At 41.7% G+C, this 13,827-nt stretch overlaps 1 protein-coding gene across 2 annotated transcripts in view; it reads left to right on the top strand.

Annotated features, from left to right (window-relative positions):
• Positions 1-11,821, top strand: part of dph6 (diphthamine biosynthesis 6) — a 57,233-nt gene extending 45,412 nt beyond the window's left edge. For both annotated transcript variants that reach the window (XM_038728848.1, XM_038728847.1), the window contains exons 14-15: positions 3,931-4,309; positions 9,149-11,821. In XM_038728848.1, coding sequence (XP_038584776.1) covers positions 3,931-4,309; positions 9,149-9,267 — 498 coding nt within the window. In that variant the 3' untranslated portion in view covers positions 9,268-11,821. The remainder of the gene's footprint in view (positions 1-3,930; positions 4,310-9,148) is intronic.
• The last annotated feature ends 2,006 nt before the right edge of the window (positions 11,822-13,827 follow it).

Raw genomic sequence — 13,827 nt, 5'->3', positions numbered from 1 at the left:
CACTGAAGATGGACAACATTGTCCATCTGTTGTGCTTTCGTGTGGTACGTCATTAGCTGACCCACAATTGCCACCAGGAGACCATGTTTTAATTTCAACTGATTCTCAGATTAAGCAACTCTAATTGACAGCGCCATATGTAAACAGGTGAGTTCTTCCCTTAAGAATAGAGCTAGCATAGGTTCTGGCTTACTCACCTGACCTCACGCTCTTTCTTTGCCCGTGAGGTACATCATCTTCATGTGACTTTCCAGCTTGGGCCTCACACTTTCCCCTCTCTTCCACTTCAAGTGCAGATATATAAAGTGCAGCAGAAGATAGGGAGAGCGGCTGTGGAGGGGGCTACTGTTTAATCGCACACTTGGTGAAATGCTCTCTCCCTGGGGTGGGGATTATACAAAGCACCGGTGCTCATTTGAACTGACTGTAACTAGAATGTTTAACTCTAGTCAAACACCAGTAACTCAACTCCCACAGAAAACAGAAGTGACTCCACTAGCTGGCATGAGGTGATGTCTTCAAACATACAGGGAATTCAGATTTACAAAACTGTGGTAACTCTGTAAGTTAGTCACTAAGTAAACCTAAATTATACAGCCCTTTTCGAAAAAGAAGCTATAATATGTTTTACAGAATGAGATTTAAAAAAAAGACAGAAAAGAAAAAGAGAAGATAAGACAGACAAAAAAATAAGTTGATTCTGAACATGGACACATGCCAATCATATTAAGTACTTAAATAAATCACATTGCATTTTATTTAGATTGCATTTTATTTAGAGTTACTTGGTACAAGTTGTATTATTAATACAATATATACACAATTAAATTGCCACGTGTCCCTTCTTTTGTCCATGCATCTGTTATAATACATCCTGGTTACCATGAGTACAATATGTAATATGTAGTTAAGTTACGGATGCCGACTGAAATCCAATTGTCGAATGTTGGATTAAGCAACTTCCCAGTTTTATATAAAAAAATAAAGCGTGTTTTCAGACAGCAGACCTGTGAAGTGAAATGATAGAAACACCGGTGCCTAGCATGTCTGTAAAGCCACATGGCCGCATGTTGTTGTTGCGAGTTGTTAATTTCTCTAATCAGGTGGATGAAGAAGCTTGCAGGGTTAATTGGGAGCATACCGGAGTCGCTACAAGTGTGAAATTGTATTTACGGTGCATTTAACCACAAAGAGCCTGTGTGTGTGCAAAGGCTTTGATGAACGGAGATTTTGGTGTGATAAATCAATAAATGTTAAACAGACACCCCTTAGCAGTAACAGTTTCTGAAAACATGTCAGAAAGTAGAAAATTATTTAACTTTTTTTTGTTTTCCTGGAAAATACATGTTTATTTTCACATGCAGTATTTATAAACACCGGGTAATTTTGGAAATGTGGAAAAGATTTTTAAAGAATTTATCGTTTTTGTTGATTGGTGGTACATTACACTTAATTTGAAGGTACTGAATTTGCAGTGTGGAGAATTTCCAGCATACCACAGTAAAGCCTTTTTGCATTATTTCTCTTCTGCTTACTTGGGACTTTTGAAGTAACTCGGGCCTCTGGCATGGTTTTATAATGGCCTCATACCTTTAAACCTTTCCTCACCCCACTATCATGGCTCTGTGTGTTTCATTTACACAAACAGTCTGACGAGCGTCGGAGCGGACTCTTAAGAAAAGAGAGTGAATGAGGGAGTGAATGGGAAGGGACTGACAGCACCACAGTAAGTGCTGAGACGTAGAGCCACATGCTGAAGGCGTCCCGCTGGGCAGGAAATGTAGGGGAACTGGCTAAGCAGTGCAGTCCCATCAGCTCCCCGCTGTTCCCCGCCTTTACACCACTTCCTTATTACCGTGTTTACCGTTAGGCTTTCACGCCTCTCGGCCCTCCGACCTGCTGCACGCTCCAGGCGCATGGCCGCGAGATAGAAAGAGGAAAGTGGGGAGAAAGAAAACAAACATAAGGAGAGGCAGGTCACACACCATCAGTGTAGAGAGCGAAGCACAGCAGATCCAGACTTTATGCATTTACCTGCTGCCTACAGAGTAAGAGAGCACATGGGGAATGGCTACATGCCCTGGAACTGAAGTGGGATGAAGTAATGAGATGGATTGTGTTAAGTGGCTGTTGAGCGCGATAGAGCCCTTTACACACACACACACACACACACACACACACAAACACTCTGCCACCTGCCTGCCCTCCCAACTTGCCACTCCAGCACTCAGCTCCACCATATATCAAAGTTTGTATTTTGTTGGATTAATTTAATAAATGAACTCTGGTCAGGAAGGGATGTGTGTTGATTCGCAGGGAAACCATAGACTGTAGAGGAAAACACACACACAGTGATGGAGCTCTGACTACAGTCAGGTATGAAACATTTATAATGCACCATTAGCACATGCAGTCCCACAGAACTGCTTAACAAACTTCCACCTAATGTAACATTTTGGTGGTTACATTAATAAATAGAGACCGATGTAACCTCGTCTGACAGCTCTGAGAAAAAGTCAGGAACTGCGCCGTGACAATAAAGTCCTGCCAGAGGCTGGAGCTGCAGTGCTAGAGTCACCCTGATCTCCTTGTGGACGGTCGGTTGAGTACAGTACCTCAGCACCCAAGGCCTGCAGGGTGGCCTTTAAGCCTGGATGAGCAAGACCCCCTGTCCTGTCACTTCTCTCCACAGTTTCCGCTCTCTGTTCCATGTTCAATCACTATTGACAAGTACAGGAGCAGTTCCCTCTAGGAGAATACCTAGCCAATGCCAGAAGTGCTAATATAACATTTATCAAAGCATAGGACACGTATGTGTGCTGTCACTTTGTCTGACATGCTAAGAGGGCAGTGCTGACATGGCTCTGCTCTTGTGATTGTTATTGTTGATCACTGCAAGCTAGGCTCTCAATTCACAATAAACAGAGTAAAGAAATCTTAACCTTACCCCTGCACACATACTCATTCAGGACACTTGCTTTTTTCATGTTTTCTTTCTCTCTCCAAGGCAAGAGGTTAGCTGTTGATACACAATTAAGCGTTTGCTAAAGTTTAATCTGAAGGTAAGTGCTGCTTCACTGAATCTGGCTGATTGGGTCATGACAGGCTCGTCTGTTGAAGGGACAAAGAGGCCGTCGCCTGCTCTTGTCAATGATTTCTCTTTTTTGTGTGTGAGTGAATATCAAAATAAAATGTAAGTAACCTGTTATTATTCTGCACTTACGAAGTGGGGTGTAAGTGGATGAAAATTGATCCAGCAAATTGAAAAGGGGGTTAAGTGTTTTTGCCCTATCGACTCCGACTGAAATGACGGTTATATAAAACACTCATTTCTCTCCCATTAGCAGATGAAGCCACAGCCAAGTATTATTAGAGGGCCACATTGTAGCAGTGCTCCAAGACATTTTGTTAGTGCTAATGGCCCTCAGTCCAGAGGAGAAAAAAATTAAAGAGATTTTGGCTGTGTGGATAAAATTGAGGCAGTTTCCACTAAATGTGTGTGGTGAAAGTGCCATAACATGTTGTGAGCGATCTTCTTAGAAAGGTGAGAAGTCATCTTGGATACGACCTGTCATGTTAGCAAAAGCAGCTCAAAGTGAATGTATTTGTCCATTTTGTTTATGGCGGCTGCGAGCAGTAAGGATTCTTTCTGCATTGTTTGTACACTATCATTACCAAGGGTCACCTCACAATCTCATGTTAATTGATAGCCTGTCAGTCTGTCAAGTAAAAAGCCTTTCTTCATGCTGTGTGGTAGAATTTACTGATGGGCTTTACGACAATGTTTAATGTTGATGGAGTAGGGTTTGTGGTCAGAAAGCACAGCGTGTATCTCAGCAGGAGGGCCATACATTTTATTGTAGTGTGTGGCACAACACAGTATATAATTTGCCAGTTAGTTCATTTGAATACCATCTGTCTGCTTTGCAGGACTTGTTGTGGGAGCCTGAGCTCAAACCTGCGCCATTACTGGTCGTTGTGGTACCTGCCTTACCCAAAGTTGCAGCTGTCGAGCTTCATGTAACTGCAATTCAGGATGACCCCACCAAAAGGACTTCCTGTCACATGACTACAAAGGTGGCATGCGGATCTATGGAGTGCCACACTGTAATGTCTGCTGACATGTGTAGTGCTTCCCTTTCACTTTCCCTGGCTGTGCCCGGTGATAACCTGGAGGTCACCGGCGTGAAGGAAGCAGTTGCCGCTACGTTAAAGAAAGCCATGAAGAAGATGGATGCTGAGCTGGTGCCACTGTGTGCCAGGGTGTTCTACAAGTGCAACCACTCACTGGCACAGCAGATTGTTAAAGGTACGTCATTGGACATGTATCTCACTCAAGACACTACACATAAAGCTCTGATAGATCTAATATTTACACTCATTAAGAGGATTTATCCTAAATAAGCTGTTCTGTTCTGAAGGCAACACTTCTGAGATACACTGCTCTTGGCAGTTAAGCTCCACATCTGTATTAATGGAAACAAAGTGACAGCCCGTCTCTCTCTGCACTCTCTTTTCTTTTCTTTTTTTTTTTAGAAAGTTTGAGCTGACATTGGTTAAGTAAACTCCATAATGTATTCTAGGAAGCAGTCTCTCCAGAGGTCCTCCACTTCTTCCTGTGTTTAATTATTGTAAGTCATTTGTTGTGTCTGCACTGTGTACAGTTACCCAAGCAGCTGGCACAGTCTTTTGTCATCATTACACTTTTATACGCCACCATCTCCTGCTCCCAGGATTCTAGGTTCTTGTCAAGGCAAATGTGGAATGGTATTTGTTTTATCCTGAGAGATGTTCTCTCGGAGGGAAAAGGGCGACGAGCACATCGATCACACGGGCTCAGTTGTCAAGTCATCGCTGTAGCAGTCAATTAACATTTTTGAATCTGTGCCAAACCAGCCATCTTACTGTCATTTTTAGCTTTGACATAACTCATCTTTTCAAGGAACGTGAAATTATGGTTACCAGTGATGAATGGGAAAAAGGTTGATGTGTTTCGAATATGTGCTGATATGCATGACAGACGAACAGTGCTATTTGTTTTGTTACCTAATTATATAATTGTTATTCAACATTGTTTCATGATATATGATGCATGTCATTTATTTCTTCTCTCATTATCCACAGTAGAAGAGGAAGATGGTTTAGCAATAAGGAGTCCTGTTAAAATATCTCATATATGAGTGTTTTATACAACATTCTATTGTTGATAATAAAATAAATGTACATATAACAAATACATATATATATTTTAGTACAATTGAAATCAAAATTTACTGAAACTTCTCCATAGAAAGTAAAAAATGTTACTGGGTCATTGGTTTACTGGAGCAAAGTCAACCTCAGTCTTCATCCTTGAAATGTATATTTCTTTGATTATGGACTACACAGACTGCTTCCCTAAAACCATTTACTGACTCATCATTGAGCTGGAATCTGTTACCTTACCCTGCACGCACAGCCAAGCCCTGGAACCTTACCCATGGGCGTTTTTATGGGTCACAGCCTATGCTCATTGGGTGATGAATCCAAAAAGTCAAAGGAGGAAAAGTAACACCTCTGGCGCTAGCAGTCACAGCCTCACAACTGTCAGCGGGCAGACAGACAACAACCCACCCCCCCACTTTTTGGTTGCATGCGTTAGGATTCACAGCTGATAGACATGACATATGCTCCAAATGAAACCTTTAAACATCTTGTCTCAACCTGTTACTTACAATAGAAAGGTTGTGACGAAGATGGGCCCCCACAACTAAACTGAAACCTCAACTTTTAGAGAAAGACTTAAATAAAGTCTTGTTATATTTTTTAGTGATTTCAGTGATTAAAGAAAGCTATGATAGACCTTTTTTATAAGTTAATTTTTATTTTGTTTAACCAGAAACAGTCGCTATTTCGCTCTTGTCAAAGCCACCAGCCTCCCTTCACATAAGTAATAATTTTACCTCTCCAGTCTACTGTTGCCTCACCCAGTAAGTTTGTGTTACTGTGTGACTTTGGTGTTTTTAACCTTTTAACATACTCTTCACATACAGTTAGACATGTGATTTGTTGTTGATATCAAATAATTGATTATGGCTGCTTTAAATTATGTTTTCCCTTTCTCTATGGCTCTACTGCACACACCCAGCCACGTAGCCTCTATGTTCAGTCTCCTTGGACTAAATGAACAATTTTCATGAGCCAACACTTGCTAATTACCACCTCGTTTACCGGATAATTTGACCAGTTTGGAAGTCAGTGTAGCACAACTAAAAACCACTGGCTCTGGGCCTTGGCCACTGCTTAAAAGCCCCATAAGCCCAGCAGGCATCAGCCTTTCCAAACAAGAACCCCCTTTTTCTCTCCTTTTCACCACTGCCTTGACTTATACCCCTCCTCCTATTCACCTAGGCTTACAATATTTATATATTAATCAGTTCAAACAAACATAGCTGTTGATGTTTTGCATAAAAGGGTGTTGTGGGTATTAGTAATGGTTTGGTTTTGAAAACACAGATGTAACAGAAGCCTTTTCAGCTCCCTGTGTGTTTGCCTTTAAGCAGAATAATGGCTGCTCCTCTTGGGTAGATGGTTTAGTTCCATCCCATTGCTAATGTGATGGCTTTTTGAATCTTACAGCCTCTGTCCACTGGGCCTCTCAATGAGACTCCCTGTGTAGCCTAAAGGGGGGCTAAGAGACCAGAGGATGGGGATTGGGTGTGTGATCGAGAGTGTTCATAGGATTTTATAGAAGCATTAATAGAGATTGGGGCAAAGCAGCCTGTGTCTTTATTCACTTTTTACGCACAAAGATAAAAAACACCAAATTGAATGGTCACTCAAGTCACCTTCTCCTCTCCCCATGCCTGTCATTCATGCATAAGCAGGAATGTCTGTGACCACAGACACTGAAAGAGACTCTCAAAGAGAGGGTGCAATTATTTCCTATCTGTTAATACAAAGATTAAAACCCTGTCATTAAACAGGCTAAGTGTGCAAGGTGTGATGAAGGTTGTGTTTCTTCTCTTAATAAAACCATCCCCTGTCTGTGATCTCTCTAGCTTGTTCAGTTTTCAGCTTGCCATCTCCAGAGGATCCTGCTTCTCAGGGTGCACCACATGCTCTGATAACACATATTTAGGCTTTTAATGCCCTCCAAAAAAGGCCTGTGTTCAGTGGGGGTATTTTAAGCTGTAGTGCATATTAGCTAATTAGGGTGTGTGGGCTCTTTGTAAGGATGTTTGGCATGCTGCGTGTGCTTCAAATGAAAGAGAATGAGGCTTATTAAATAGTGCTTAACTGCTCTGGTAACCTCTCTGTCCTGATTTCTCTCTCTACAAGTTCACATAAATGTCACACAGTGGTACTGCAGTACTAGTAGTACTAGCTATCTAAAGAGCATTAGTTTGTTTTTGTTGACTGAGACTCAACATAACTGGTCAAAAATCACATTCTACATGCATCATAGACAGGTATTGTTGTGAATGGAATTGACATATTCCATCCTTGACATTTGCAATAGGAACACACAGGGACTGAAAGTAGCAACCTACAAATGCTGGTAAATTATTGGCAGTGGCGGGTGATATTGTTGGGCCATCCGCCACTTTGGTGGACAGGGAAAATGCACAACAGAAAGACACATGTAGTAAAGTTAGCATATTGTGGCGTTCGGCGTACGCACCTGCGTCAAACACACAACACACAGCCACTAGGCAACTCAAGGAATAGCTATGGCACCGTTTCAAACCAAACTCCCCAGTGGAGGATGCCCAGTCTGTTCTAAGCAGTGCGCTGCTTGCCAGCAGCACCAGCCGGACTGTGGGATGTAACTCCAGTGTTTTCGGGGAATCACTAAGATGCAAGAGGCATCACTTGGTTTTATTTTTGTAGGCCAGCTTTTGTATTGAAACTAAGTTTTTGTCTTCTTTTTTGTATACTTGCTGGGATCCAAAAGAGGAGGTTTTTGTTGAGATATGGACTGTTGTGGAGATTTGAAGTGAGATACTCATTCAGTTGTGGTTGAACTGTCACTGTGGGGAACTCTGTCAGTACCTGATGATATTAGCCTATATGATATTATTTCATGCCATGATTTAATTATATTTCAGTGAAATTATTAGAATGTCATACTGTCCCTTTCTAATCTGCTTCCTTGTTATCATGGCTGAGATATACAGTAATAATAATATATTGAACATGCCTCTTCAATTGAAATACCTGGTTGTTTGGGAAGGTGGAGTGATTGTCATGTCCTGAAAGACACGGATCCTTTTGTGCATGTCAACATGCATGTAATGTTTTTGTGTAAATATGTTGGACATTGAATGATAACATTTTTTACATTAAATGATGCCAAATGAGGCAGGCGGTGAAATTCTTTTTATATTTCAGTCCCTGGTGACACAGCATGCTTTCCCAGATGTGTAACTCTGTTATGACTGTGTCAGATCACAGTGACCACACCCAAGTCCCATCCAACATGTTAAATCAGAAGGAATACTCCAGGACAGTCTTCCATGAGACAGGAACACTTGTGACCAATTAGTTCATGGAGCAGAGGAGGGAAGGGGCAACATCCCAGCGGGCCACTACTAAATAGACAGGCTGTCATCAAGGCCAGGCTCTGAGACACTCAGTGAATTCTCACATGTCCACTGCCCGTCTGTTGTCCAGCCACACACACACGCACATATTAACAACATCCCTCAGCTCCAGTAAAACTGAGAGGTAGTCCCAACACAGCTTCCTAACATCTCATTCCACTAGACCCCCTCCCCAACAAGCTGCTCAATTGTCCAGAAGGGCATGGCAGGGTTGCCCCCCCACCAACCTTCGTTCTGCGTGAATGTGTTTGGTTATATATGGCTCTGTGTGAGACTTTGGGAGGGGTAGCTTAGAGATCAGTCCTTGCTGACCATATGTCTGCACTGCAGGGAGTTGAATAGGGGGTTGCAATCTGCCAAGGATTTAAGAATGCCAATAATTTGTAAATAGGCCTGTGTTTCCTGGTCGAAGGGTTAAGTGCAGCCTCTGTCCTGGGACGGCCCCAGTGGGACAGCTATATGAGAAACTAATGTCTGACTCTAGTCAAAGTTCTCATGAAACTAACTCCTCCCTCTTCTTTTGCCCGCACCCCCTTATCCCCCTCCCCACCTCTACCTGTCAGGACTTGAAGAAAGTTTGAGAAGCTGTCTTGGAGAGTCCAGTCCGTCTGTGGTCCTGGTTCCGGTCCTGGACTTGCCTGACTCCCAGATCCTCCACCTGTCCTGCTGGCTCAGTTTATAGAAACACCGCCAGAGTCAACAACCAGACTCCAGTCATCCACAACAGTGGAATTCAGTGGGGCTTTTCTGGAGGAGCGACTCTGACAGCCCAGCACCTAATGACTTACAACAGGACATCAGTGAATGTGGAAAATAAAAACTGCATAACTGTTCATGAATTTTGACTGTTTATCACTGCTGATTGTTGAAATGCAAAGCCGTGTCTGTCTTCAAGTGGTTTTGATGGTGTGTGGTTTTCAGGATGTATTTATTCCACCCCATATCTGAGAATTTAGGCCAATAATTCACTTTGTCCTCCACTGGAGTTGTATACTGCAGCAGCTGTTATTGTGACTCGAAGAGGAGTCTTGTGGAACTTCTATAATGTGAAGCTGCATACCAGAAAACTGGAGACCATAGTCTACAAAAGGAGACACCAGCAGTGCCTCAGCCCATGAGGCGATAAACTGTATCCCCTGATATCCCACTGTTTCTGGTGGAATTTCTCTTAGCATGCTAGCTAACACCCCTCATAAAGACCTAGTGCCACCGCTGACACCATCTGTTCAGTCGTAAACCTATAGATTTACTGTGTAACTGGTTTGTGACTGTGTGCAGTGTGTGCGGATGAGGTGACTGTTTCTCCCTCTCATGCTCCATGGGATTCAAGGTGTGTTATTATTGTGTAATAGGCAATCAGCGCAGAGCACCCGAAAAGATTAAGCCTCTTTATGTTTTCTATTGATTCTAAGGCAACCTGGTTAATAGGAGAGGGACACTACAACACACAACTGCAGGGCAGGTGTGTGTTTTGTGTGTGTTTGCGTGTGTGTTGGGGGTGTCAATAGACACAGTGTGACAATGTGGGTAGAAAATAACACTATTAACCATTGCTCCTGGAACATTTCTTTTCTCAAAAGATCACGAACCGTATTGATGATGTGAGCTGGAATGCATCTTCACTCCGGCTATTCTCTTCATCGCGCTTGTGATGGCAGCAGAGTGGAGTGGTCTATTGATCTTCCCCCACCCCAATGTTGTTTTGATTGTTGTTATCAAAAATTGAACAATAGAGGTGGGCCAACAGAGCCTGAAGATTTTTATTGACGGTTGAAAAACACAAACAAGCAATTATTTATGAGAGCGAGCACGCCAATGGCCCATAAATATACAGTGTGTGTTAATGTTCACCTGTTTGGTTTTAAAGTGCCCTACCAGGGTGAGATTCAGAATTTTTGAATGATGCGGCTGTCAACTTAGCACTAAGATATGGGTGTTTTTGGTAAAATACTTTTATGTCTTCTTCAGTAAATATTGCTGTTAAACTGCTGCAGAGTTGGCAATGGGAAAAGCAGCCACATTATTTGGTAGAAGGCATTCCTCCAACAGTGTTTTCTTTGTCAAATGACTTGTTCTTGTTTTTGCTTTGGTTTTATTTCTAAATGTGTGTAACAGTCTGAATGCCAAGCAAGGCATTGCCAAAAAAGACTTTGCTGAACAAGCATGTATGTTCAGCAGTCTTAGTGGATAAAAATGGTTTGAAAGGAAGATTGAGGAAAAAAAAAAATTGAGCAATGAAAATGAAGTAAAAATGTAGAAGTACTAGATTTAACTTTACTATTAAGCAAGAAATTTACGCAAGACATTTCTTTATTGAGCTTTGAATCCACATGCTTTTCCCCTCAGTGGAACAACATTTGAATTACAAGGAATTCATACTTAACAAAACATTAAAACACAAGACGCATTTCAGTCAACAGAGGAGCTCTACCACTAAATTTCAGTGCACGCCAACCACTTGTCGATCACCGCTATCAACATAACATTCTGTCTTACAGCAGGCATGTTTTCATACAGAAACAGACAAGGCCACAAGTATACCATCACACCCTCATCAAAGCCAATGTGATGGCTTATGGCAGGCACATTTTTTTGTGTCTTTAACACTGTGTTTTTTCACAAAATGAATAAAGACAGGGTGACATTTAGTTTTCTCATGTGTTTTGTCAAATGTACATTTTCTACCAAACTGGCTTTTGTGGCTAACATTGTCCTTTGTGCGCAGTGTACCAGCCTGCGGCCCTTGTCATTGTGGCCTTGCACATGGACTTTAACTGTGTGTTTCTTCCTCCAGGCTAACCAGGCTGACGTGTGTGACTCTCTTTCCCCATAGCAGTGGGCTACAGTAGGGGAGCCCAGCTCAGGAGCGGCACTGACATTGTGGTCTGTTTGCCTCAGTGACTGTGGTTTTGTTTGTTTTTGTGTTTGAATCCTTTTTGTTTCATAATGTATTGTGTTTTTCCCCAGACATATTGTGAAAGCATGTCTTCATGGTCACAGCACTTAATCAAACTTGTTCTATCTGCTGAACTGGCAAGCTATCACATGCTATTAAGTGGTGTCTGCTGCCCTCCTATGGTCAAGATAAATAGTGCCATTTATGTAATTAAAGTATTTCCATTAAAATACTTTATACATAGGTATATAGGTATTAGAAATATTTTGCCTTTATCTCTCTCGAATAATAGATCACTGAAATATTTGCGTCAGTGCAATTAAAATATTTCTTGTCAACATTTCTTAATATTGATATTTTCACAATTGTTTTTCTCTGTATTTTGAATGAATGGAGGTCAATGCACCGTAAGTGTTTTTTTATATTTGTAATAGCCAAACAATTCATCTTTATTTCTACCTCACTGTAAAGTAACTTTAATTTCTAACAGTTGGGCTTAACACTTGATATTTTGCTCTGCACATTATAGACTGACTTTGTGTACTTTGTTCTTATTTAGGCCTTCTCCACAGAAGATAGAACATGTCACAGTAGGTAAAGCACTGGTGTAAATAATAGAATGAATGATGGCTGAATTCCATTTAGCACTTCTTCTCACTGTCACACTGGCTTAGTGGGACCCAATAATAGAACACAGACATTGCATTGTTAATGCTATTAGTAACACCTGTGCATTTCCTACTATGACTCAATGCACATACAGTATAGTTTCCTAGAACACATGCTGACATCAGAAATCAAATTATTTGTTTTTTCCAACCCACAGTCCAAGACCCATATATATTCAATTAGTGATATAGAACGGAAAAGCAACAAATCACTTTTTAAAATTTGAACCGGCAAATGTTTGGCATTTGTGCCTGAATAACAACTAAAATAATACTTAAATAATCCTAATTGGTAGTGATTCATTTTTGTTGACTTATTGATTTCACTTCTACCAGACTAGTCAAATTGTTTGCAGCATGAAAAGCCTGCTGCTTATCTCGACTGTGCAGTATCCTTAAAAGAAGGGAGGAGCCAAAGTAGAAAACCAACCTACACATATCGATACCTCCTGTTTGATTCTCACCATCCACTGGATATTGGAATGTCAAATATCAAGAAAATATCAACAAACACTGAGGCCAAAACCACAGAAAAATAAGACAGGGTTTACATTCAACAGGGTTTGAAAACCTATGGTTACTTTGCCTGGTTTTGGTTGACTAAACTAGGTTCCCAGACCAAAAATATACAGTGAGGAAAATAAGTATTTGAACACCCTGCTATTTTGCAAGTTCTCCCACTTAGAAATCATGGAGGGGTCTGAAATTGTCATCGTAGGTGCATGTCCACTGTGAGAGACATAATCTAAAAAAAAAAATCCAGAAGTCACAATGTATGATTTTTTAACTATTTATTTGTATGATACAGCTGCAAATAAGTATTTGAACACCTGTCTATCAGCTAGAATTCTGACTCTCAAAGACCTGTTAGTCTGCCTTCAAAATGTCCACCTCCACTCCATTTATTATCCTAAATTAGATGCACCTGTTTGAGGTCGTTAGCTGCATAAAGACACCTGTCCACCCCATACAATCAGTAAGAATCCAACTACTAACATGGCCAAGACCAAAGAGCTGTCCAAAGACACTAGAGACAAAATTGTACACCTCCACAAGGCTGGAAAGGGCTACGGGGAAATTGACAAGCAGCTTGGTGAAAAAAGGTCCACTGTTGGAGCAATCATTAGAAAATGTAAGAAGCTAAACATGACTGTCAATCTCCCTCGGACTGGGGCTCCATGCAAGATCTCACCTCGTGGGGTCTCAATGATCCTAAGAAAGGTGAGAAATCAGCCCAGAACTACACGGGAGGAGCTGGTCAATGACCTGAAAAGAGCTGGGACCACCGTTTCCAAGGTTACTGTTGGTACACTAAGACGTCATGGTTTGAAATCACGCATGGCACGGAAGGTTCCCTGCTTAAACCAGCACATGTCAAGGCCGTCTTCAGTTTGCCAATGACCATTTGGATGATCCAGAGGAGTCATGGGAGAAAGTCATGTGGTCAGATGAGACCAAAATAGAACTTTTTGGTCATAATTCCACTAACCGTGTTTGGAGGAAGAGAATGATGAGTACCATCCCAAGAACACCATCCCTACTGTGAAGCATGGGGGTGGTAGCATCATGCTTTGGGGGTGTTTTTCTGCACATGGGACAGGGCGACTGCACTGTATTAAGGAGAGGATGACCGGGGCCATGTATTGCGAGATTTTGGGGAACAACCTCCTTCCCTCAG

The sequence above is a fragment of the Micropterus salmoides genome, unplaced genomic scaffold, assembly GCF_014851395.1.
Source record: "Micropterus salmoides isolate LMB-PRFRI ecotype aquatic unplaced genomic scaffold, ASM1485139v1 Ms_hic_scaffold_19, whole genome shotgun sequence".
NCBI lineage: Eukaryota > Metazoa > Chordata > Actinopteri > Centrarchiformes > Centrarchidae > Micropterus > Micropterus salmoides.
Note: the sequence above shows the minus strand (reverse complement) of the source record. Positions and strands in the feature narration are given on the sequence as shown.